General features: G+C 37.2%; 1 protein-coding gene across 1 annotated transcript; it reads right to left on the reverse strand.

The window, feature by feature from the left end:
• Positions 1-2,663: 2,663 nt before the first annotated feature.
• On the reverse strand, positions 2,664-24,932 carry ALX1 (ALX homeobox 1). Its single transcript, XM_052668976.1, has 4 exons — positions 24,516-24,932; positions 21,977-22,281; positions 18,309-18,437; positions 2,664-7,142 (listed from the first exon to the last, which is right to left on the reverse strand). The coding sequence occupies exons 1-4, from the start codon at positions 24,745-24,747 to the stop codon at positions 6,822-6,824; spliced, it is 987 nt and encodes a 328-aa protein (XP_052524936.1). The 5' UTR covers positions 24,748-24,932; the 3' UTR covers positions 2,664-6,821.
• Between the last annotated feature and the right edge of the window lie 1,748 nt (positions 24,933-26,680).

The following is a 26,680-nucleotide window of genomic DNA, read 5'->3' on the forward strand; positions in this document are numbered from 1 at the left end:
TGGTGCAGAAAGAAATGTTTTCTTTCACTTCTACGTGTGGTAAAAGCTCATTCATCTCTATACATTCTAAAGGGAAATCCAGCTACATCAGAGAGAGAAGGAGTATTCAGAGGGCAACTGATGGCCAGGAAGATATATTGAATTCACTTTCCTGGGATAGACATTCAAATGGTAACAAGTGATAGAAAACAGCTCTATATTTCAGCATGATGTGTGTTCTCTCTCTTATGATTAAACCTCCTGTGGGCCATCTGCATTTAATGGGTTAGAACTACTTTGTAGCTGCAGTTTTTTCTTTCCATGGCTCTTATTTATTTGAGAGGAGACCAAGCTGCACTCTTAAAAGTGCAGCATGTAGGAAACGCTGCCAAAAGAATGAGAACGAAAAGGCAAATTTATGACCTACTGTTGTTTTAAGCATTTAGCAGCATAAGTAGGAAGTATAGATAAATGTGCATTTTTAAGTGATTCTCTGTTTATCTCAGTTACATTATTTGCTTAAATTTCTGAGGAGAATTAGATGAATTAGTTTATATAAAAGTTAATACTCTGCCTCCGGACTACCAGTTTAGTATATTTGTGGAATTGTTTTCAAATTAAAACTAACAATTCCCTTTAGAACAGGCTTTCCTAAAGAGGGAAAAACAAAAACTATCCAGTCCATCCTCGTCTCTCTGATTCTTACCAAAAAAAAAAATATTGTGTGTTTATTACTGTAATCAATTAGATATAAAACAATGGTTTATTAAAATTCAGTGCTTTAAAAATAGCAGAATGGACTACCTCACAAAAAAACCTTCATATAAAATGATGTTGTTCCAGAACAATTTGATTTAGCATTGCAAATCTATTAAGTATTTATTAGGAATCATATTGTAGTCTCAAGTCAAATCCCTGGCAAGACTCCCACTAGCTTCGATTAGGATTTGATCGTAGGGAGATTTTTAAATAAAGGAAATTTCAGCCCTCTCTGCCAACACTGAATAATCTGGCTCCAAATATTCAATAAACTCCCAAACAATAAGTGAATTTTCCTCCTTTCTCATTGTATATATTACATTTGTTAAATAGTACTCACTAATTCAGGTCTCTACTCCAAACCATTTTTTTTCTAAAAGGCTCCCAGAATGATTCATTTTTTAAATTTATCTTATGTGTTCAAGTGACAGCTGAATTTTTTCCATATTCCATTATATGTTAATATTTACAAAGTTTAATGAAAAAATATTTTTAGTACTCTAGAAGCTGAGTTGTTCCCTTAATATCACTTAGAAAAAAATATGCAATGAACATGCTTTATATTGCCTTTTCATAGTTCAAGATCTCATCTGTTTTCCATTTTTAATGATTAAAATAAATTCATTTGACTAAATCTAAATACACCTGAGTAAATATAGTCATACTGATTCACATTCTTGTGTCTTTTTTTTTTTTTTTTTTTTTTTATTTTTTTTTTTTAGGATACTGCTTAACAAAGCTTTCATTTTAGCTGAATTATTTCTCAAAAGGGCAAAAACATGGAAGTGTTAACTAGGCCCTTACTTTACCTACAAGTAGTTTATTATCAGACTGGATATTCCTGTGTTTTTAACAAGAAAGGGATTTAGACCTCTTTGTAATCCCTCTCCGTATCAATGAATTTCTCATTCACAGAGCAATTCAAGGGACAAGAGTCAAATCCTTTGCAACTGATGGATTATAGCAGAAGACTGCACTGCTGTAATGACTGTGGGACAAACATGCATTTTGTTCACATATGGCTATTCTCACAGGAGTATAAGGCAGGCAAGATTAAGCCTACTTCTATTATTTTTGTTACATAAAAGGATGCAGAGATCATCACTGTTCTCCCCAGCTTCTGAGGGATGAAGCAGTTGACAGCTGTTGGAATACGGAGTGTTACTGTAGATAGAAATGAGCAAAGCACTCATGTAGAAGTAATCTTGTTAGCCATTCAGAAAATATAAATACTGTCCTATGAAGTGAAGTCTTGCCAATGGTGTTTATTTGCTATCCTTGTCTTTCATCAATATACTTGTCTATGAATTGATGCATTTCTTAGTCTATTCTACTGCTTATTACTATGGGAATAATCATCTTTATGAGCAACATGAGCTAAGTGGAAGTTTTGATCTTTTCCATGTGAGGACTCACAATGACCCTATTCCTATAGAAGATAATGGATTTTGAAAGATCCACTGTGGGGTTTTTTCCTATTTTGAAAAATCAGTGACACCTATAGCGGACTGCATTTGAACACTCTGAGTCTCCCTCCTCCCAGAAGATTATTCTGTCATTCCCGGTCATCATACTTCCATGCTCACTATACAGTGCCTCTCTCATACACATGTCTCACATTCAGTACTTGCCCAGTGTTCTGCTTATTTTACACAATTTAAATCTAAAATATGTTCTTTAAACTACTGCAGCTTTACATTCTGGATATTTACTTAGTAAGTATGCTTATGCCGCCAATATTTCAAGTGATAATTCACCAGTGTACCACAGCTGTTTTGTGTTGCACTGGCAATACAAAGCAGCTGTAAACCAAGTTTAACCAGATAAGTACTTCAGCTTCTTCAGGCTGCTCAGAAGTGATATTAAATAAGTGGGATAAAGAAGTAGCCATTAGCATAAGCTTTGGGTAACTGCTCACTATCCTTCAAATGCCAGACAAACCTAAATGATCGTTGTAGAGGGATAAGAGATATTACAACTACAATGCATGGACTACTTGTTACTTAGTTACGAAAGTGCTGGAGGAAAAAAAAAGAAAAGCAAGACAGTCTTTTGCCGAAGACAACAGTTTTCCACTGGAAACATACTGAATTTTAGCAGTTTCTGTGTTTTAAGTTCAGTTTTATCTCTGATCAGACGGGCAAATATCTGGAAATTCACTGAGAAAACATTAATTCATCTGTGTAATTTTGAAAACACTGAAATATTTTATACTTTACAACCATAAGTATTTACTTCTATCATTTAAAAATATCTCAGTATTAAATGTACAAAATACAATGTATTTTGTTGGTATCTGTGAAACAGTATACTTCATGGTCTTACTATAAAGTTTACAGTTAAAACAAATGCATTTAATATATTGAACTGGAATTTTTCAACACTTGACAGTGTAAAATATTACTACATTAAAGAAATGAAGTAAGAAATATAGTTCATTTCAGCTCTTTCTCAGCAACAAAAGTTGCCTTCATTGATACATTTCTCTGACGTGTAATACTGCCAATTAAACTGCAGGTAGAAATCATCAGTTGTGTCAAAGTCTTCTGATCCCCTTTATGATAAGCGGATGGTCTTTAGCTCCTAAATGCAGCGTTGTCCATCATTCACATGAGTCTGCATAAATCTTAGAAAGCACTTTTAATTTTCATGGATGAATTTACATCTGTTTGAAAATTTGACTTCAAACACAGGCTTAACGTTTTCAAATTGCTAATGAATCAATCATAGGAGGGAAAAAAAAAACAGCTCTGCACTATGTCATCACAAATTGTTCACAGTAATAATTACAATAATATTTCACTTTCTCTTTTAACAGAACAGGGACTCTTTGCAAAGAAGTGCTAAAAATTTACTGCCCAGCATTGCATGATGATCACATATCTCAAACATTAGTTAAGGAACTTGGCAGGAAGGCTATGTAAATCATCTCCTTTTGTTTTTAGTGCATCTGCCACATGTTGGAGAAGTAGTGAAAAGATTAGTTGTTCATGCTGAGAAATCATTAAGTGGATACAATCAAAAAGCTAGAACACAAGTCCTGACAAATGTAGTAGTATAGTCCAGTGAAAAATGAAATCGTTTACATTGAATAGAAATTTATTCTAATTATTTGCATACACAGAAATGCCTCTTCTCAAGATTTTTTAATAAAAAGAAAACCCTACAAATAGACCCTTCGGCTTTATTTGCACTGCTTATGGAATAAGGAGCTACTCATCTTGGTTAAAAAGTCTGAGTCTGGCCTTAAGCCAGTGTGGGCCAGATTCTGCCATCCTTACCAGAGTTAAATAGTACCTTAAGCTGGGCCTGATTATGAAACGATTACTCATGGTGAGCAACTCTTTGCATGAATAGGGCCATTGTGAATAAACTTCTACAAGTGATTCACAATTTGGTCTATGTGAGTAGTCTTGCTCACGTCAATGCATCTACACATGGAGTAAAGCAGTACTAAATAAAAGTGGCAGAATGTGACCCTGTTGTAGTACTTGACATCTAACATGAAGATGCTTTTTCATTAGCTAAATGAAATGCTGCAGCCAACAGACTATCATTCATTCTTTAAGACAAGGCTGATTCAAGAGCATGACAAGCTTAATGCAGGTCTGCAACTTATCACACCTCAGGTTTAATGAAGGGTTTAATACCTGTTTGCCGAATGCATAGTTATGCTAGCAACATGTAACAAATAATTTCCAATGCTTAAACTGAGGAAGAAAATTTAATTAGAACTGTATCCCTTTCATTTAATTAAAATCAGCTGGAAGATGACATAGTATTTTATTTTTCCCTTCAATTTTGGAAGTTTCAAGCATCTAAAAATGCTCTAATGTTTTGAAAAACGTTTATTTTCCCCAAACAGTCTGTCACTGTAATAAATTCCTAGAAATTGTTTAATTTTATTCTTTACATAAAATACCCTGTAAAAATGAACTTGCTGGACTCCACAAGAAAATAATTACAAATTCTGCTTTCAAAATAAATGAATAAAACTAAAAGACAGACAACAAGGAAAACAATGGCTAATTTTGCCAGCTTTTGCTTCTTAGTCCAGTAATCATAACCTAGTAAAGATTATCTGAAAACCAGTTTGACGTGTTCTATATATTGTACCTTAAAAAAGGATTATGAGGAAACTAAAGAAGAAAAAAAAATGGAAAAACTTGCATTTCCACTACTTGTGTATCTGGCATAAGTGTCTATATAAAACTAGCATCTTTACATGTGCTAATAAAATTCTTTTTTATTTAAGTCATTAGAATAATTTTACTTCTGTATAAGCAGATCATAAAAAAAGGAAATGATAAGTTCTAGCCAGAATACTCTTTCACAGTTACTCAGCCCAAAGTTGAAGTTCATTTTCAGAAGAAGAGTAGAATCAGGAAACCACGAATTCAAGCATATGTATGTCTCTTTCAATAGTTTTTCTAAGAATTTGCTGTAAAATACCCATTTACAACTGATCCTAATGGTTTCAAATTTAAGTCTAATTATTCCACTGAAAGATTACAGAATAGACCCATCTCCTATTTTTGTTTTCAAGTTATGCCTCATGAGTAGGAGCAGAGACAAGCTGGGAGTTTCTGAGAGTGTGTTTTAACGAGTACTGGTAGTTTTGCTCTTGCTGCGACAAAATGTGCTCCCCTGATCTTCCCTTCTCCCCTCACCATGCTCTTTTTCTAACTAATGTCCAGAGAGAAAAGCAAGAAGGAGCAGGGGGCTACTCAGAGACCTGTATCCTGTTTAATCACAGCCGTGTGAGTCCTACTTTATTTCAATTAATTTACTTTGCCTTTATGAACCTGAGAGACTGACTGTTGCTTTCAAAGAGGCTGACATTTCACTCATCTGAAGGAGCCTGGAATGTGACAGGGGAAAGGGAGGAGAAGTAAATCAAAGTAGATAGCAGTTCTCCAGATGTAAAGTATTTTTCTTCTCCTCTATTTTTTTTTCCACCAGAAATGTCAGAAAGTCTGCTGACATTTTAATTCCTTTGTGATAGGCTGGGAGCTGAGAGCCAAATCCTGTTGCCACTGCAGTCGAAAAGATTTTTCCTATGGACTTTAAAGGAGAAAAAAAGTCTTACACTCTGAAAAAAAATAAATAAATAAGCAACATATCAACAAACTGTAAAACTAAATGAAATGTACTGTTATAACATCTTGAGGTCAGCCATGGACTGAAATTGGAAAGACTTGTTGGACTTTTTCCTTTTCAATTTGACCACAGCATAGCAAATACAATAAGAATGGAGCAGAAGTGGGATTTTGCTGTTGCTGTTTTGAAAGTTTCAAGACATTCTATCTGAAACCTGAAATATTTCATTTAAACTCTTGTCAGTTTACACAATCTGTGCACTTATTTGAAACTCTGTTAAACACTGATTCTGCTTTTAGTGATACCTTTATTAAAAATCTCATAATCTGTAATAGGAATACACTCAAATTCATAAAATGAATGACTACCCTCTATTCTCGTTATGTTAGTTGTGCATTGCTACAACTCCAGTGAGCTCTACATACATTTAGAAAAGCAGCAAGCTGGCTCAGAACCGCAGCACAGTACTGAGAAATTTAGGTCTACAAATTCCACCTACAACATAAGTGATGATATATTTCCTTCTCTGCATTATGTTCTTAGAGATTTACATCATGGTTCTAATATTTGAAATGTATTTTCCTTTACATAGTTCTTCCATTATGAAGTATTAATTTGAAAAACATTAATTTTGTGTACAAAATTACTAAGAACCAGTGGCGTAGACATATTTGCTTAATTGGTTTATTCTTTTTTGCAGGTTCTATAACCATTTTTCATCAACTTGTACAACAAAACATGTTTCTATATGAAAACCAAAACAAAGAGGGCTTGTTGAACTTGATGCATGGTAAATCTATATGGTTTACTCTTAAGTTTTATTGTTAAATATGATATTGCATTTCTGTAAGCAGATGTCACGTATATTGTGATCTTTAGCATTCCACACACAGCGGCTTATTGTTGTATCCTTTAAATATGGAAAATAAAAATGCTTTCAGTTTACTATTTAAAAAAGGATATGAAGAAAGGGTACAGCTATATTACATAGCCCAGGAAATATTGGCAGCATGCTCTTTGGCTTTCATCCGTAGAACTGCAATGCTGGAAGATCTCCTTTCAAATTCCGGCTTGGTTTCAAAAGCATGTCCATTGGTTGCCCCAGTAAGTAAAGAGTCAGTGAAAAAATTATTGAGGGGCACATGGCTGAACTGATTCTGGTGGTTTGAAAAGCCTGTGTAGCCAGAATCTGTCCGGGGTGAATGGGAATAAGGTGTCATACAGGAGGAAGTATCTCGTGGTATCATGCAGGAAGTAACCACAGAACCACTAGCCGTGTTCCCCGCCCACAGATTGTTCTGAATCTGGAACACATAAAATGAATAATATTAAATATAGATATTTCATCTCTTGTTTTCTGCACTACTTGATTTCACTTGATACATCCATAATTAGTTTCTCCTCAGAAATATTTACCAAATAAAATCCTAAGAAACCTATGAATTAATCCATAAAATACAGACATGGTTGATAATATATCCAAGAGTTTTTCCTGAAGTTCTTTCAAAGATAGTTTTAAGATAAAAAATTATTTTTGTGCTTGTTTTTTTTTTAATATGAAATTACACTTGAGGGTGTTTCTTTTTCAGCTTGCAGACTGAACAAATTGTGTTGTATGTCCCTGGAAAACATTGCGTGACAGACTAGGAGACAAACTTTGTGGTTACCAGTGAGGTCTGCTGAAGATCTGGAGTAACCATATATTTAAGCTTTGATGTGTAATGTTTTCTATATTCGGCAGGCACTTAAAACTTCATTCTGAGCTTCACGCCTTCTTCTATCATCTATGAATAGACACTATACATAGGTATTTTTTCACATATTTATTACTAGATTAACATATTTTGCAATTACTCTTTGGTTAGCACTATAAAGTGAATTCCCCCTTCACACTTAATTTTATTTTCATGTTGCAAATGAATTTGGGCTTTAATGAATGTAAGTTATGCTTGTAGCTGATTTTTTTTTTTTTTACTATCAGATTTGAGACCAGTGGAAGTAAAGAATAATGAGAGTCACAGACAGTGAAAAAAATCTTCCAACTCAGCACTCTTTTTCCCATTATCCTAATACTTTGCAACAGCACATATCCCCCAAACCACCAACAAGTTAAAGATAAATTATGGCTCACTGAACTCATCTAGTTGAGATATACTGCAGATAGAAAGGATTAGATAATTACAGTCTTATTTTATAAATTATATGTCGAACAGTTGTATTAGCAGATGCTATAGGACCTGACAAACTAATCTGGACTCTGGTAATTCTGGCAGTAGAAAAGAATCAGTAACTTCTCTATCTTGGTTTCCTGCAGAAAAGTAGGGAAAAGGCATGGTAGCAAATCCTTGGTTCCCAAACTCTTGGTCTTCTCAGTGTCCCTGTTTACACATACAGGCGTATGCACATTGGCACACCCCCTCACATGAATGCAGATTACCTTTCCACACAGACACATACACACAACTATTTGGGCACACCTCAGGCATCTTCTGCATATCTTAGGTGATCTGCTGAGAGGTAATGAAGTGAATAAGGTGCCTGAGGGAGCTGATCAAGGATTTTTCCTCCTTCCTGTGGACTTCTTGCGATCTACAGGAGGAAAGAGACTCTAGTGAGAGTTTCAGAGCTCTTCATAGAATCATAGAGTATCTCAAGTTGGATGGATCCACACGGATCATTGAGTTCAACCTCTGGATCCACACAGAACCACCCAAAACCAAACCCTATGTCTAAGAGTGTTGTACAAATACTCCTTGAACTCCAGCATTTTGGAGCTGTGACCACTGCCCTGGAGATCCTGTTCTATGCCCACTATCCTTCAGAGAAGGGCTTTTTCCTAACACCCAACCTGACCCTTCCCTGATGCAGTTCCATGCCACTGCCTCAGGTCTTGTTGCTGTCACAGAGGAGCTGTAGGCCACTGTGAGGCCTCTCCTTATCTTTCTCTGCTCTGGGCTGGACAAAACAGTTCTCATCCTCACCTCCTATTTTCAGCAGTTTATAAATTCTTCTCAAACATCAGCTCATGAGAGACCCTCCACAGTTTGACTTGATTTTCAGCTTCCTTATTACCCTACACCTGAGTCTGTTTTCACTTATAATCAGAAAAAAAATGTAGTCCTCATGGAACAAATGTTTTAATTGGGGGATTCAAGTATGTATCTTAGTAAGACCCATTTGAACCATTGCCTTGGTTAATAAAGTTTGCTGCATTCAATCACACACAATAATCCTGAAGGCACCAATGTCTCTCTTACGGCTCAGTATTCAGAGATTACTGAGTATCCTTTTGCCTGGAAGGTTATTCAGATCCTTTGCAGAATCTGACAATTTTGATTCTGACAATAAGGAAATAAAGGACCCTGAAAGAGTTGGTAAGTATGATTTTTAAGTTTATGGCAACTGAAAAGTCATTCAGGACTTGCTGCTTATTATTGCTTGCAAACTTATTTTGAAGGATAGATTTTGGAGCCACACAGCATGCAATGAGCACATAAAGAGTAGTAAAGAAGATAGCAGTTGACAACCTATAAAATCCAGAGAATATCTTTTCCTTTTCTTGAAAGTGCAAACTGCACACATTCTGTTTCTATCATGAACTCAGAAAACCAGAAACTCTGCCATCTCTACAGTCTTGCCTTTCTTTTATATAGGAATAGCAAAATCTTTTAATTGCAGTTTGTTTGTTTGTTTGTTTGTTTGTTTGTTTTTCATGACTACATGTGCATTAATTGCAGCAGCAAATAAAAACAAATTATTTCCCTTTGTTCCTAGAGAACAAGAACATTCCCATATCCATGCTATTTCACTGCAGTTGGTTTTGTTGTTATTTCTCTACTAATTTGGAAAACAGTCAAGGCAGTTTAAAAAAATCCGGGAAAAAAATGATATTTCATGCAGATGCAAACATAACACCATTCTTTTTGATGGTGTTTCCAGGCCAAATTGTTAATCTCAAAAAATTCTCAACAGGATGAATTTGCCTAGAGATAGACCAATGCATCCATGTAGTTTCTAATATGGGAGCTAATTCTGAGGAAGCTCTTCATCTGTCTGTGTGGGACAAAGTCTCATTTATTTGACCTACACAGATTTCTTTTTAAGAAACCCCATACTAAATGCTGCAGATGGTCAGACTGCACAGATGTAATTATGGGAATAGTTTTCCAAAAATAAATAAATATATATGTGTTTAAATAGGAGCATATACAAATTTGCCTTTAATATGGTCATTATGGGAAGACTTCAAAAGATCCAATGGTCCAGTTTGAAAGTGTCCAGTAACCTATCTGGTCTGGAAGTATCAAAAATCACTCTTTCCTTCTATTTTTCTATTAGTTTGATTTTCAGTAAATTATGTTTAGCACCACTCTTTTTTCTGATATTTTTATCCTGGACAATCTCTTCCAATTTAACTTCAGTGTGATTGCACAGGTGTAAATGAGAAAAGTATTCAGCCACAAATTCTAGAATAAATAAATGTTTTGTTAAAGAAGCATTTAAACAAGCTATTCATTGCTAAAATTTTCAAAGTATCACCCTAGGTGTCTTCATGAGAGGAAGGAATTCAAATTAGTAAACTGAACTTCAGAATTGCTTTAAGATGCTAGAAGAGCTTTACATCTTTTTTCAAGAGACAGTTGTGTCTGTCAGAAGTATATTTTAGTCATATCTAATTTCTGCTCATTTAGTTTGTTGAATGACTTCCCTTTTGATACTAGATGTTAATTTCTCAGCAAGGATTTACACACATAAATTTCTTACAGGGAAATCTAGTGCATAAGATATTCCTGTATTAAAAAAAAATGCAGTAATGTTTTACAATAAGTCAAAATTATCAGGCCTTCTTCTGGTATGTTGGAAGGAAAAGGGACATTATGTACATGAATTTAAAGAAAATATTTTTCCTCTTAAGCTCTTGTGTGATCCATGAACTATATAAAAGGCAATTCAGAGACTGTGAATGAGCCCATACATGCAGTCCATCTCTGGTTTCTGTTAACATCACAAATAGCTTGAGCTTTGCTCTTGTGGTTACCATGAAATTACCAGAGCCCTTCAATATGTTTACCTACTGTATATTTTATACACACACTCGCGCGCACACACCCTCCCAATAGGGGAAAAGAAACATAGAATTGCATAGCTGTGACAAGAATATAACTGCAGAGTTATGGCTGTTAACATGATTATGATGTTACTTCCTAAACCTATGACCTTCTGCTTGACAATGTAGAAGAAAATAAGCTGAGGTAATAGGTCATCCTTTTTGGTCTGCTTTTATTTTTTTCAGTAAAAATACCAGATTCCTAGACATTCAGACTTCTTGTATCAGACCTTGGGAAATTGTATAAACTCATTTTTCCAAAATTTCTGAGGTTTGCTATCTTTTATTCAGTTTTGATTCTCTCATCACCAAATATATTGCACTTTAAAGTTTTTTTTTTCTTTTATTGGAGCTAGAGGCCTATCCAGACCAGAGACACACAAATACAATCACATGCTTCTTCCTTTTGAGTGATAAGTGTTTTAGAGCTCCACATGAATAAACAAATCTCCTTTAAGATATTTAGATATGAACTTATTATATTATGCAATACATACTATGTTATTCTATTATAATAAATATAATTTGTAGTTATTAGAGTAGTTAGACAAATTGTCTTTATTTTTACAGTGTTCCTTTACATTGCAAGGGGGACAAAGTGACACTAACTGAGCAGTTAAGCACTAACCTAACTATAAAAAACATACAGTTGTTGAAAGACTGAATTGCAAACAATATGTCACTCCTTTCTTCATGTGAAGCAACAACCCTTGCACTGCAAGAAAATGTGCAACCTGGGCTTGCACAAGTGGCTGCCTTAAGCAGATAAAACAAATTAAAATACAATTGCTGTTAAACGGCTTAAAACAACTAGTTTACACTGTATCATCTGTAGGCTGTTCCTAGTCCATCAGCACAAATAATTTGGCCACCTTCCATTTATCACCACAATTTTTTTTCCTGAGGCCCTTTCAGGAACATCAAAAGTATGGATAGAGAAGCCTGTGCTTGCTAAGTTTGCAAAATCATTGATTCGTAGAAGAATTTAAGCAGAAAATTATTATTTCTCCAAATATCTGGCCGCAGCTAACTTTGAATTTCGATCAGGTTACTCAAGCTCTATTGAGTCAAGTTTTGAATACCTCCAAGTATTCAAATTCAGTAACGACTACGCTCAACTAGTTCCAAGGTTTTACTGCTCTCACAGTATTTTTCCTTTAGATCTATCAGAATACTTCATGGTATAGTCTATTATTCTTTCTATACTAGAGCAGATATTGGTTCTGGTGAGCTTCTGAAGATCAGCTGCACTCTATTGGGTACAGGCACATATGACAGCTGCAACGCATCATTTTCAAATACGTACATAAAATGCAAGTTGGCTTGGAAGCCAAAAACTTAGTGTTATAGCTCTAAAATACAAGATAGGCCTATTCAGCCCACATGTAGATCTTACATATTGTGAACTAAATAAAATTTTGGTATAAAATCCATTTTACTCCATGATTAGTCAGTTTGCCAAGATGCAAAATAATGCAGGATTTGAAGAAACATGAAGTTTTGTAGATTAACCATAACTTCTCCCCCTGCAGTCTCAGGGACAGATACAATAAGAATTAATTACACTTCATGTCTGCAATACAGTTAAGGAAAATACCTTATGCTTGAAAAATATCATTAAAAATAAGTTCCTACCTCAGAAAAAACTGTCTGTCTTGTAATTTACCTCCAGAACCTGTTCACTGAGTTATAGTAACACATGTTTATAGAAAAAAAAATAATGTAAGAAAACATTGAGACTCCAAGAAGTCTCACCACAAACAGTGACATTTTAGAATCAATAATAAAGTAAAAAATTAATGAAAAAACTGCACTGTGTGGAATAGACACCACCCAAAAAGATGAGAAGTGTTACTCTTTTGGAAGATCAGCCACAGCAATGCAACTACTCAGCAAATTTGTGGCAAGCAACATACTGCCCAGGTGGTGGCCCAGCCTGAGTTTCATGCTGTCACAGACAGATAGCATGAGTATATGATAAAGCTTCTTTGAAGCTAGCTCATATATGTCTACCACATCTACTCCCACTTAATCAGTGTACCCATAGCTTTAATGAACTATTGTGATTAACTGTCATTTGTATGTCTACTACAGTTAAAAGAATTCTTGAGTCATATAACATGTGGTGTCTAATACTTGCCATATGAAAAATTTAATTGGAGCATGTAATTTTGATTATTGCTAATGAGAATTAACCATATGTACTAAGGCTAGAGCAGAACTATAATGGTGATCCAAGGACTTAGCATATAACACATGTATACTGACACCACTTCTATGCTCTTCTATTGCCTAAACAAATCATGTGATGCCATGTCCTTTAACATACTTAACTGATTTATCAGTTTCATGGATGGAGTATAAAGTTTAACATCGCCTCTTCTATTATTGAGATTTCAGCATTCTCTCTCTTTCTATACCCTATTTCCTGAATCTCTTCAGTTCTTATATCTTAAAAATATTTTTGCCTTCTCTTCAGATTCCCACCTGCACCACAATGGATTTTTCATTAAAGTAAGTTAAGTCCTGTCCAAATCTTGCCTGCATTTTCAAACAAAAATGATAAACAAGTACATTATAGTAGGAAGAAAAGTATAACAGTGTGACAGGAAAAAACATTTCAGAAGGGCTTTGAAGAGTAATGAGAACTGAACTGGACTCACAGAACTAGAAAGAGGAAAAGATGCACAGTGTGGGAATAGACTAGATGGAATGGAAAATATGTCTGCTTTTCAATGACACAATTCAATTCAACTGTTTATTAAATAAATATTTATTAAATAAAGTTGAGCTAGGCAACTGAGAGAAAAACACACTTCTAGAGATCATCTTACTTATTTTCTATCTACTTTAGGAAGAGATAATTTCACTGACCAGATTTTTATCAACTTTAAAAGGAACCATCTCTGTCATAAAAATCCTTTTGATTAAATTCCCTATGCATGAATGTCTAGAGTTTTCTCACCACCAACTTCTTCCTCTGAATGGTTGTGCTTCTCATAAGCCTTGTTTGTCAGCACCATAATAGTGTCAAAGATATCCCAAGACATTTTAAATAGCTCTAGATACTGTATCCAGCAGACTGAACCACTGAACCAAGTATCACTTGTTAATGAAACCAGTGAATTTGTGGAGTGATACTGCACTCATTCACCCTTTATTAAGATGTTGCCTCTTAGAGATTATATATGTGTGCAGAATTTGGATAGATTAGGAAATATTTAACTTCTTGACAACCAAGCAACAAGTTTTGCACAATAAACAGCAGCTAAATTCCACATCCTAGAAAAATAATTCAAGGTCAGTTGAATTAGCAAAATAAAAAAATTATCATCTAGAAAAAAAAAAAAAAAAAGGCTATTACTATTTCAGAGATAAAGATCTTTAATGTAATAGCAAAATTAAATTGGATTATAGAAGATTCTGAGACACTGATTTCTGAAATAAATTGAAAAGCTTTTATTCCTTACAGGAAAGCCTTTCAGGTTTATACAGTCACACAATGCATAGCAGCATCATGTTTTTAATTTGTATGTGATTAAGATAATTAGCAAAAAGATTAAGCAGGGATCTCCACACTCTTCGTTGCCTGCAATATAGGGTAATATTTCTGATTGAATGCAAGTGGTATGTTCATCTTGGGAATATATCCATGATGGGACTCAAAGCAAAAATCATCAGACTTCACATTCATATAATGCACGTCAGAAGTTCACATTTATTCCTGTTTTTTTCTGCCACATGTCAGTAAGAATCTCATTCATAATCAAGCTAAAGTGATTTGTGTTCCATGATCTCCGGGGAAATATAGTTATCTGAAAGTACAGGAAAACCTGTCTAGTCTTTAGTGATGTCATTGTCACAGTAAGAGCACTTGTACACAAGGAAAACAAAATATCAACAACAACAACAGCAAAATATTTGATTTAATTTCTTATATTAGTTTTTACACTCATGAGATTTCTCCAAGTACTGAATTAATGGAATTTCCTAGAAAATCAGTGTATAATGATGATGATCAAGCTGAGTGGAGCAGTTGATGCAACAGAAGGAAGGAATGCCATCCAGTGGACCAGGTATCCTTTAAAAGTGAATCCACATGAACCTAATGAGGTTCAATAAGGCCAAGCGTTGCAGTAAGACCAAGTGTTGCACTTGGTCAGGGCAATCCCAGATAGGAAGAACTCATTGGAGAAGACCTTATTGAGAGCAACCCTGTGGAGAAGACATTAAAGGTCCTGATGGACAAAAAGCTGAACATGAGCCAGCAGTGTGCTCTTACAGTCTCAAAGATCAACTATATCTTGATCTGCCTAAAACAGCTAGCTGCCCTGGCCAACAGGGAGAGGTAGGTTATTGTCCTCTTCTACTCTGCTTTTGTAAGGCTCCATTTGGAGTATTGTGTCCAGACTTGGAGTCCCAGTACAAGAAAGAGCTTTTGGAGTGAGTCCAGAGGACAGCCATGAAGATGACCAAAGGGCTTGAAACATCTGTCTTATGAGGAAAAGTTGAGAGAGATAGGCTTGGTTAGCTTAGAGAAAAGAAGGCTCAGGGAGACCTCATTGCAGCCTTCCAGTACCAGAGGGAGTCATAAGCAGGAGGGGGAATGACTTCTTACATATTCTAATAGTGATAGGGCAAGGAGGAATGTCTTTAAGAGAGGGCAAATTTAGGTTAGATACTTCGAAGAAATTCTTTACTCAGAGGATGGTGAGGCACTGGAACAGGTGCCCAAAGAAGCTGAGAATGCCCCATCCCTGGAGATATTCAAGGCCAGGTTTGGATGGGACCCTGGGCAACCTGATCTAGTGGGTGGCAATCTTGCCCATGGCAGGGGGATTGTAACTGAATAGTCTTTAAGATCCCTTCCAATCCAAGCCATTCTGTGATTCTATGATACAATACTAAGACCAAACATGCAGATCACAGTTTTAAATATCTCTTTCTCCCTGAACTATAAAATAGATTAATGAGTTTAATGGCAAATCATATATCAAACATATATTTTCTGTGAATGAGACACTTATAAACGAACACCTAATTCTAGAGATTTGAATGTAAGGATGTTAGTGGTCATTGTGTTTTTAATATGCATTTTCATTTTTGTAAGTATTCTCACTGTAAATAAACTCTGTGCATGTGATACATGTATGGTTCTACTGATCGTGAGAATTTAAGAGTATGAAACTGAAGAGTCACCACTAGGCTAGCAAGAATGTGAATTTATATTGTCTTTTATGTGATAACTTCCTTGATATCTATTTCTTATTCTCATATCTTTACAACATGAAAACACAAAATCGACTTTTCCATAGGATTTAGATCTAAGTTAGTAGGAGTTTCCTATAATTCAAAAGTGTTTCCTTTAAAAAATTTAAACAATTTTAAGTACTTGCAAATGACCTAGTTATTCCATTAGTTTATACTAAAAAACTTGACTGTTGTGAAAATTTGTAAATGATGTCCCCCTAAAAGTACTAGATTAGTCTAGATAGAACCAATTCAGTCTAGAAAAATGAGTCAGAAATAGAAAGCCCAAAGTGTAAGCACTATTCCTTGTGTCACACTTCACCTGCTGTGAAGAGTAGCCAGAAAGTTCTTCAAAAGATACTTGAGCACCTTGAGATCTATGACTACCTGTGCATCTGCCTAGGAGTGATTCAAGTTACTGATTGTTTGGTGGTTTTTTCTGCACTCAATTCCCTGGGACTCAGATAAATCAGACAAATCTTGAACCCTCCTACTTTAACACACAGTGTATCACAGAATAGTGGTATCAATCACAAAATCACAAGAATAGTCAAGGCGGGAAGGGTGGATGTCACCTGGTCCAAACCCTGCCCAAGGAGGAACACAAAAAGCAGATTGCTTAGGACCATGTCCGGGCAGCTTCTGAAGATCTCCAAGGAAGAGACTCCACAGCATTTCTGGACAGTCTGTACCAGTGCTCTGTAACCCACACAGTATGTAGGTGTTTCCTGATTTTCAGAGTTCTGAGTTCCAATTTGTGCTCGTTACCTCTTGTCCTGGCACTGGGCACCAGTTTTCAGACAGAGCCTGTCACTGTCTTATTTGCATCCTCCCTTCAAACTCTTAAAGGCATCTATAAAATCTACTCCAAGACTCATCTTCTCCAGGTTGAACAATCACAAGTATCATACAATGTTTTCTGATGTAATTTGGACTAATACACTGTTACATTATAGAATGTTAATGCACAGAATGATGGGTATCAAACAGTTTGAAATGGTATTGCCTATATTCTGAGCTGCTGGAACACAGACTAGCTCTGTCCCTAACACTGAACTTAGTAACAGCCTTCTGAAAGGTAAAGCAGTTGGAGTGAGATAGAAGAGAAATGAACCCAAGTTCTCTAGTCCTAAGCTAAGCTGATTCAGCAAAGGCAGATCATGACCAAAGCAAACCTATGTAGACATAGCCAATAATTTTTTTGAATATGAGTGTATTCCTAAGTCTAGCCAGAGATTCTGTTACCTGATGAAATAGACGAGCATCAAGATACCGTCATGAAACAATTTTGGCAGAGGGACACTTTCTTTGGAGCCTTTTCTTTTTGAAATCAGTATGGGAAGCAAAAGACATGACAAGCAATGGCTTCAGTACAAAAGTATTCAGTGTTATGAAAAAAAAAAGCAGGAAAACAATGACATAGAGTGAGGCAAAGCAAGAAAAGGATGAAGAAATGAAACAAACTACTATTGCTCCAGATAGCTTTATTGTCTTCCTGTCTCCATCTTGAAGCTGTATGGATTCAGTTCTGATTATTCATGTCCATAAAAATATTTAATGCTAGCAGAAGCCTAATTGTATTCAACTGCCTATGAGGTCCATAAGGAAATTATGCATGTTTAAAGCATCAGAATGAAACTGCCTAATGATAATATACTTTACGGTTCATCTTACCAAAGCATACATGAGCAGAGTTTTTAAGACAGGTATACCTTAGAATATAAAAATCCCAGAAGTGAAATTCTAGTCCATTCCTTTCAATCTCAGTGAATCCATAATTTATCTGAATCTGTGTATGGACCTAGAGGTTATTCAGATCCCCACATAACATTATGTGCAGAATGTAATTAGCTCTACAAACATATAGCCAACTATTTTTAGTACATAACTTATGTGAAAATGCAGCTCCTAAGATCATTCATTTAAAAGTACACGTATTTTAGGAGTTATTTACACATATTAGATGTTGGAACTGTTGTTCACAATGGCAGCTCTTGGCAACTTGTCTAAAGAAAACAAGAATATAAACACTTGAAAGTCTTCATGCATCCTCCATTAAGATACATGCCTACAGCAAGTGGAGAACCAAAGTACCATTTGGTCTTCAGCATACCTGAGGATAGCTGTCAGTCCTTGGAAGAACAGATATATCATAAGTGGCAGCAAAATGGCTCTTAGCTTGCTGGATCTGCCCATAGCGTTCTCTTTTCCTCCATTTTGCTCTCCTATTCTGGAACCAAACCTACAGTAAAGAAGAAAAATAGTTAAGATTTACTCATATACTCAACTGCAAGTGTAGTTATTTCTGGATATTTAAATAGTATATATTGCTTCCTTTCTACTGTCAAAAAAAAAAATAATAGAGGAATAATCAGCTAGTCAGGCAGTGCTAATTTTGACAGTTCTTCAGTACAAAATCTCCAGGTAGCAGCAAGTCACATTGTGAAGAGACTTTATCTTAACTTCAAGTGACCACTCACTCAACATGTCAACCCCATGCTCTATCCCTTGGAGGTATATACAGTCTTCATTAATTGCATTAATGAAAAGACAGGAAAAGCTAGCACCAAGACTATCAATCCCACTTTCTATAAGGAAGGATCATAGCTGTCAGTGAAGGAAGATGATAAAAAAATCATCAGACCATAGTTTATGTTATGATATTTTCATACTTGTGTTAGGAAGAATCTTTGTTTCTGACAATAGAAGACAAAGAAAATGACACTTAGATTACAAAATAATTTAGTTGTGAAACAATGCCTCAGCTTAGGGCTGCCTTCTTTATATTTAAATAGCCTTTGAACAGTTATATGATATTTTGAGTGTCATGTTATCTCAAAATCTATTGTATACATGCTTTCACTGTTGGCTGACATTCAAATTTTTCTTCTTTAAGACAGTTTGCTTTGGGCTGAGTAAGACTTGTCTTGTTTAACTGAAATGACTGCTAAGAAAAGTAACTGTCCCTTTATAAAAGTAAAATTATCTAAGTCTTTATTGCTCAGCAAATTCGTTTTGACTCTTCTTAAGAAGTCATGCCATTAACAGAATGCCGTGGGTTTTTTTTTAATGGAAACAATGCCATTTGCTAGCTTTCCTCCTAAATGAATGGTGAACCTATCTGAATAGATATTTACACTAATACTTTTATAAAAAGTGACTGTGAATCCCGTTTTTGAAGGTTGTTTTCTGGTCTTTGATGGTAGCAGTACATGTTTTGTAATTAATTTTTTTTACTCAATCTCTGGAGAACTCAACTTTCCTTTCATGCAACCAGAGCATAATTTTTCTCATTTTCATTCTCAAGAATTTGTTGGAAATTTAGTATGTACAATCTTTTAAAATGCAGCAATCAAAGCAAGGCCCATGCATGTAACTACTGAGTGTATATTCTTAAGGGCTTTTCTGGTAAATCTGTATTATTTATTTTGCCCGAGGCTCAGCAAAAGGAAAAGTAAAGGAAAAAAGAATTCTCTTGTCTCCACAGGAGGCACCAAGAACATACTAAGGGAATTTAGTAATGAGGCTCTTTCATTGAAAAAAGACCTTGACAATCTCCTTAAAATGGGTGCCAATTACTTCACTGACATGCAGCAGGAAAGAGAACAACTTAGATAAATTAAGTTCAGGTTGGCTCTCTCTGCATGTATGCAGGACGAATATTAAACTGGATCTTGATGAAATGGTAGTGAAGGGAAATGTGGGCAGTGTATCCAGCTGATCATTCTGCTAAACTAAATCAAACAATTTGCTTGAATTTATCGTTGCTGAAGGAGAAAAAAAAGCACACATTTTTTTCCTTTGACAATCCCCAAAAATCTTTCTGTTTACATCGCTTTACTAGAAACTGACTCTTGGCAGAGATAAAGTAACCATTTGCCTCCACAAAGCAATGTAAAAATCTGCTGCTTGTTATTCTTGAGTTGCCACACGCTTTCCTCTAATGTTGTAAGGCTTTTTAAATTGCTTAATCTTGTGATGGAATACTGTCGCTACTCTGAATAAAAATGATCATCATTTCCTTTCATATTTAGCATATAAGAAATGCAAAGATCACTAATTCTTTAAGGGAAAAATGTTTATAAAGAAAATAGTCTGAAAGTCTGGTGCAGACATATACATTTTCATATTTACTCTCTTATTTCTAATACTTTTACCATATGAAGATTCTAAAGAACAAAGTGAGAGAAAAAACGAATTGACAAATTTTACTCTGTTCTCCCCTCCCTGTTCTGTCTGTTAATTTATATTACCATATGAAGATTCTTAAAGAACAAAGTGAGAGAAAAAACGAATTGACAAATTTTACTCCATTCTCTCCTCTCTATTCTGTCTGTTAATTTATTCTTGGAGTAGTTCTCATGATTCCAGAATTATGCAATTGTAAGAACAGCAATTTAACACTGTAGCAACTTTTTTTTTATTAAGTCACGAGTAATTCCTAATGAATACAAGTTGTATTTAGAATACTAACCCAGATTTGCAGGGGAGGAATTGCACAGAACCTGAAGAGTTAAAAACCACCCAGCTGAGTTCTATTGGCATCACTGATATCATATTGGTATAACAGGCTCATGATTTTAGACTACTTTCAGATGACAACAGTGAAGATGCCATCTGGTTGAACAGACATGAAAAGAGCACTTCTTTATAAAATTAATTAGTGGAGTTCATTTCTGAAAGTGATCCTGGTTTAATTTCAGTTGTATGCATGTGTGTTGACGTCTATTTCTCTATATGAATGTGAGAGTATGTGTTTCATTACAAGTTGTGAAGTTGTTATCATACTCAAGCCATTAAGTTGAAAAAATCAATCCCAGTCTGCAAGAATCTACAGGACTGCTATTCCCTGAATTGAGATGTTGAGTATTAACTGAACAGAAAGTATCTCTAAAATCTATGTAAACTTGCAAAATGCAATTCACACACTTTTCTGAAGGGAAGATCTCAATAGGGAAGGTGATGTATTTCCTGGACATTTAGCTTCTTTTCTCACCGTTATACATCCAAAGTCACAAATATTCTTTGGATTAGTGTATGTGCACATGCTGAATGAATCAATTTCATATGCAGTTAAGATATTCAGATACTGCTCTGAGTTGCCAAAAATACATTTTTTCCAAAAATTAGAATAACATTATCCATTGGATATGCAAGTTTAAAAGCAAGCAAACATACTTTCCAAATTTCCTAATTTGAAATATGCTACAGAGATGAGAGTATTACGTCCTTGTGGTACATATGCATCATGCATACTCACATACAACTTACACACACAGACATTTATAAATATGAGCAATTCCTTTGCTTACTCTTTGGATATAAACAAGAAATTTGAGTGCTCTTTAGATTTGTGTTTTTCATGCCACAACACATGCAGAATCCTCTATGGTCAGGTTTTGTATCATCAGTAGTCTGAACTACTTAAAATGTATTTCTTTAATGGGATTTTTACACATTAACACTTCATGCCTTTGGTGCCTGGAATTCTGACATTTAAGCATGACTACCAGATATCAAAAGCACTTTCATATTGATTTGCTCTGTTGTATTTTAAGCAAGTTGCTAAAACAGCAACAAAAACTATTAAAAAATATGTAATAATAACAGCAATATTTTAGCACTGCAACACCGCTCTTTATATCTAGAAGGAAATAAAGCAGAATAATCAATAACCAATTTATGTTAGCTTTGTGGGCTTTTGTGCAATCCTAAAGAGTGTCATTCCTCAGTTCTTGCAATGTACAAATTGTCAAGGAAACGCTTAAGTTTGGTTCCTACCTGGACTCTGGCCTCAGTGAGCTCTGTCCTCAGAGCTAGCTGCTCCCTCACATAAACATCAGGGTAATGCGTTTTCTGGAAGACTTTCTCCAGTTCCTCCAGCTGCAAACTGGTGAAAGTTGTTCTGTGTCTCCTCTTTTTACTGCTGGAGACATTGCTGTCACACTTATCGCCCAGTTCGTCCAGTTCCCCCTTCTCCTGCATCCCCTTCACAGGAGACATCCTCAGGTTGTTACAGCTGTCCAAGGGCCTGTTCAGGTCTGTGTGAAGAGGCTGTCCTTCCACTTTAGTAATCCCATAGTTCACTGTACACAAAGTAGGGGAGATAAATAACTGGTAAATGAGGGCTTTAGAGTGAAGGATACATATGAAACTGTTTCATAGGGAACCACATTCCATGTATGCCTATTTCTATGTGAGATGTGGGAAAGGAATCCGCAATGTTAATCACAAATAGAATAAGAGTATTAAACCACAATATTTAAACTAAGCATTGTATTTGAAAAGATCATCTAAAATATTTCAGTGTAAGGAGAGTACTTGAGTGTTTTTACGCTGCCACTAAAGTAGGTAATAATCCATGAAATCAGCTTTAACTGGAATTGCACAGATAAGAAATCTTAGCATGAAACAGTTTTTCCTATAGGTGGTATAAAGCTACTGGCAAACATTCCTTTAGACTTGGAAGCAAATAGACAAAAGTCCATCTATTTACACGAAAATACAGAATAATTTTAGTATAAAGGAAATAGCTGCAAGCTGACAAATCAAGAAGTAAATGAAACTGAAAATCAACTTCTCTTTACAAACTCAATAGATTCCACATACTTTCCCTTGGATTTGTAAAGTGGAATTGTTTCCAATTAAGTTTGTTATGATTGGAAAATGTAGAGAGTTTCTGCAAAATGTTAACATGTTAAAAGAGATTGTTTCAAATACTTTGTATAAGAATTGCTGGCACTATTTGTCTTTAGGTAAAATTCGAGTGGTACAGACAAGAAAAACTTCTGTATAGCATCTTAAGAAATCGAAGAGTTTTCTGTTTTTCTATTTTTACACATCTCACATCAAAACAAAGACATGCGATGTGTTACAGGATTCAGAAGGACTTTCTTTTTACTCTCAGAAATGGACAAAAAAAAAAAAAAAAGTTTAAAAGTGTTGAAATCAGAACTTACACGGCTGTCATGTCACATAGGAAAAGGAGCCTGCTTTTGGGTTTTCTCGCCTTCTCAATAATTTGTTTTCTTTCATCCCGGAGTGATTTGAACCAAACGGAATTTTGAGATACTTACCATCAGTATGTACATAGATAGGAAATGCTCCCAGCGCCCCTAAGGCACGCACTAAACGAGCTAATTAAGAAAGATTTCAATGTGTAAATCAATTTTCCACAGGTTTTCTAAATTGCACTTGCAGAACTCTGTCACTATTTCTTATGGACTGTTTCATACAAAAAAGGATGCCCTCAAAAAACAAACAGACAAACAAACAAACAAAAAAAAAAATCAAAAACCTCAATACCTGTATGAAGCCAGAAAACGTGGAACATGGTTAGTCTCATTAAGGCAGTTGATTTTAACCATATTTCCGATGCTGCTTTAGGACAGGCTTTTATTTTTTTTTTCCCCCTAAAAATGAATTCCATCCGGGGGGAATAAAGGGCAAAATTCTGGATTGTTTTATAAATAAAAAAGCAGCACACTCTCTTTTGCCGATCAGCTAGGGGAAGGGGGGGGGGGGGGGGAAGGGGGGGGGGAGAAAGAAAAAGAAAAAAAAAAAAAGCGCAAAAAAAGTAATAATACACTAGCACGTAATAGCATCGTGTGAGTTACCTAAATCGTTTTCAGTCCGTACAAAGAGTCACATGTCATGTCGACTGCACGTTACTCAGTGGCTTAGTAAAAATAATAACGATAATAAAGATAAATACTATAATCTCTGAGAGTTATTTAAAGAGCAGAACACGACCAAGTGACCTTCCGTTTTCAACCCGCGGCGGTGCCTCTCTGATCCGGCGGGTTCCGCGCCCGCAGCCCTCCGGGCCGCCCCTCCTAGAGCGGCGGAATGGGAACCCCGAGCCCAGCCAGGCGCGGAGGGGAGAGGCGAGAGGCGCGGAGCGGACAGGCGGCAGCGTCCGCGGGTTCTCTGCAGCAGCCAGGTCGCCCTGCTCCGCCGCGGCCCTTCCCCGGCAGCCCTGCCCGGCTCCTTCCTCCCTCCGCGTTGCCTGTTCCCCTGGCCGGGCTGCGCGTCCAGGGAAGGAGTAAAGCCCAACGACTTTGCTCGGTGCCGGCGGAGAGGGCAGCAGAAAGGTGAAGAGCGCTTCCAAGCAAGCAGTCGCCTTTTCCCATTTTTTTGCATCGCTGTTATCATCGTTATTCTTACTGACGTTACCGATAGTGTTGTTATAATTATTATTTAGCAGGCTGCACCTCGCCTGCCAGCTCCCAAAGGCTGCACGGCTCCCCCCACTCTCCCGGGCAGGAGCAGAGGCTAACCCGGTGAGCAGGAGCAGAACGCAGCGGGACTGCCGCCTTACCGTTGTTGTCCTGGCAGGGCGATGTCCTGTCCAGCCTCACATGATGCTCAGCCCTTTGCAGAGGGTTGAAGGCCTGCACGCATTTGCTGCCTGACGTTTTGCTATAAAAGGACTCATTGTCCAAAGTTTCCATAACGTGCTCCAAAGTGCCTCCTGCTCCCATGTAAAAGTCACTGTTCTTGCTCGGCTGGCTCTTCAGGGCAAACTTCTCGCTCAGAAAATCCATAATCATATAAGGCTGCCGGATAGCCTCTTCCCTAGACAGAGGCCAGACTGTGAGCAGGGGAGGGGGAGTGGATGGGAGGGAAGGAGGAAGGGAGAGACGTTCAGAGCTCAGGGAGCTGCTTTCCCTTCGAGCTTTTGATTTGTCTTGTCTTTAGAGGGGGAACCTGAAGTTGCTTTATATCTTGAAGCTCAGCGGGGCTCCTTACGCAACCTCCCATTTCTAATGAATATGAAAATCGGCGAGTGCCGTAACTCCACCCCGGGTCCCCCAAGACCTAATCCCAACACAGGAGGGAGTTCCAGGCCCATTTTAGACAGACAGATGTGTTTCAGACAAACACACATACACGGGCATGCGGGGAGGGTGAGGGGAGATGGGAGGGAGGGAGAGAGGGAGGAACGCGAGAAGGACATTTCCCTTCCGTGACCCATTCTCATTTCTCCGGGGATCCCGAAAAGAGAGCAATCTCTCACTTCCCTCCCTCTTTCCCAGCTCCCTGAGAGGCGCAGCTCGGGGACTGCAGGGGCACATACCCTAGAGTAAAGGATCTCCCATAATCAATCCAACTGACACTCAGTAGCTGCAGTCCTGCTCTCTGAAGCTGCAGAGAAGAACCAATGCTCTTTCTTCCCCAAATAGCTCAGCAGTTCGATCCTAAAGCTGGAGGGAAAAATAAATGTTGTTCATGCAGTGGAGATGGGAAGCAGAGAAACAGAACAGCAAAAGCTGCTCAGAAGCTGTCCTGGAAGGGAATTTGGCTTCTATGCAGCAGAGTCGCAATCCACTTCTGTGTGTTAGTGAGAGCTGGTTAAACAGAATGGCAAATCAGAACCTAAAGTGGTAAAAAAAAAAAAAAAAAGAAATGATCTTGCATGCTTGCATTCCTGTGAATATTGAACAAGCAGAGGTTTTCACCTGAAATATGAGAAAAGTGTTTCTTTCTTTGGTCCACTGTCACATAGGCAGGATTTAAGACATAGACGAGACAGACCTAGGAAACCATTTGACAAGACCCACATTGCACAAAACTTTTAGGGAAGACCCACATTGCTCCCTGCTCCTTGAGAAAGGAAGTTCACTCCCTACTCACAAAAGCAACACGAATCAGGACTGCGATCTGTTCAGATCAGTGCTGCAACATCGTACTGAGTGCATCTGTCTCATTGAGGCTCTTTTAGAAATGAGTCTGGAGAACCCTTCCCCCATGGTGGGGAGAGAAGAGCGGCTTTAATGATAGGGACGATCAGGGATACCTGAACGGGCTACCTCTCTGCTGATGCAGCATACAGCTGCCCGCATCACCCCACTTGCACAGCCCAACCCGCACACACACGGGTGCACTGTGTGCACCCCGAAAACCTCAGAACTGTACCGCAGGCAGTGGCACCCTGCGCCCCTCCCGCCCCGTTCCCAGCGCTGCCTCTGACACCCGCACCGGGGGGAGCACGGAGGTGGCGGGGGGAGTTGGGGCTGAAGCATGTGTTCGGGGCTGGGGTTTGCTTTGGCCCTCTGTGCATGAGCTCTCGTGGAGAAGTGGATGGAGAGTGAATTCGTACGAAGAAGTCCCGGCGAAGAGTGGCCCGGTGCCGGGGTCCCCTCCTTGCTCTCTGGATTTTCTTGAAGAAGCGGCATTTGCCGCTTTGCACCTTTAGGAGCAAAGTCTGCTGCAGACCCGAGGAAACAGATGCTCTCCCTGCCCTCCTCCCCCCTCCCGGCCCCACCGCCCGCATCTCCGTGTGCCGGCGCTCCGGCAGCTTGTTTATAACTCTGCCTTAAAAGCACTAAATGCCTTGGGGGAGGGAAAAAGAAAGAAAAAAAAAAAAAAGAAAAAAAGAAAAAGAAAAAGAAAAAGAAAAGAAAAAAAGAAGAAAAAACAACACCAAAACTGGAGCTCTCGGTATCTTTTAAATGAAAGACACATGCAACGCTCTTGCAGCCT

The sequence above is a fragment of the Tympanuchus pallidicinctus genome, unplaced genomic scaffold (assembly GCF_026119805.1).
Source record: "Tympanuchus pallidicinctus isolate F22 unplaced genomic scaffold, pur_lepc_1.0 scaffold8, whole genome shotgun sequence".
Lineage (NCBI taxonomy): Eukaryota > Metazoa > Chordata > Aves > Galliformes > Phasianidae > Tympanuchus > Tympanuchus pallidicinctus.

Excerpts from the sequence above, each read along its gene's own strand:
- ALX1 (XM_052668976.1), bottom strand. The coding sequence starts at position 24,747 with ATGATTATGGATTTTCTGAGCGAGAAGTTTGCCCTGAAGAGCCAGCCG. Across the intron at positions 22,282-24,515 it reads GCCCTGCCAGGACAACAACG|TGAACTATGGGATTACTAAA; the intron begins GTAAGGCGGCAG and ends CTTTGTGTACAG. Across the intron at positions 18,438-21,976 it reads TCACTGAGGCCAGAGTCCAG|GTTTGGTTCCAGAATAGGAG; the intron begins GTAGGAACCAAA and ends TCTTTACTGTAG.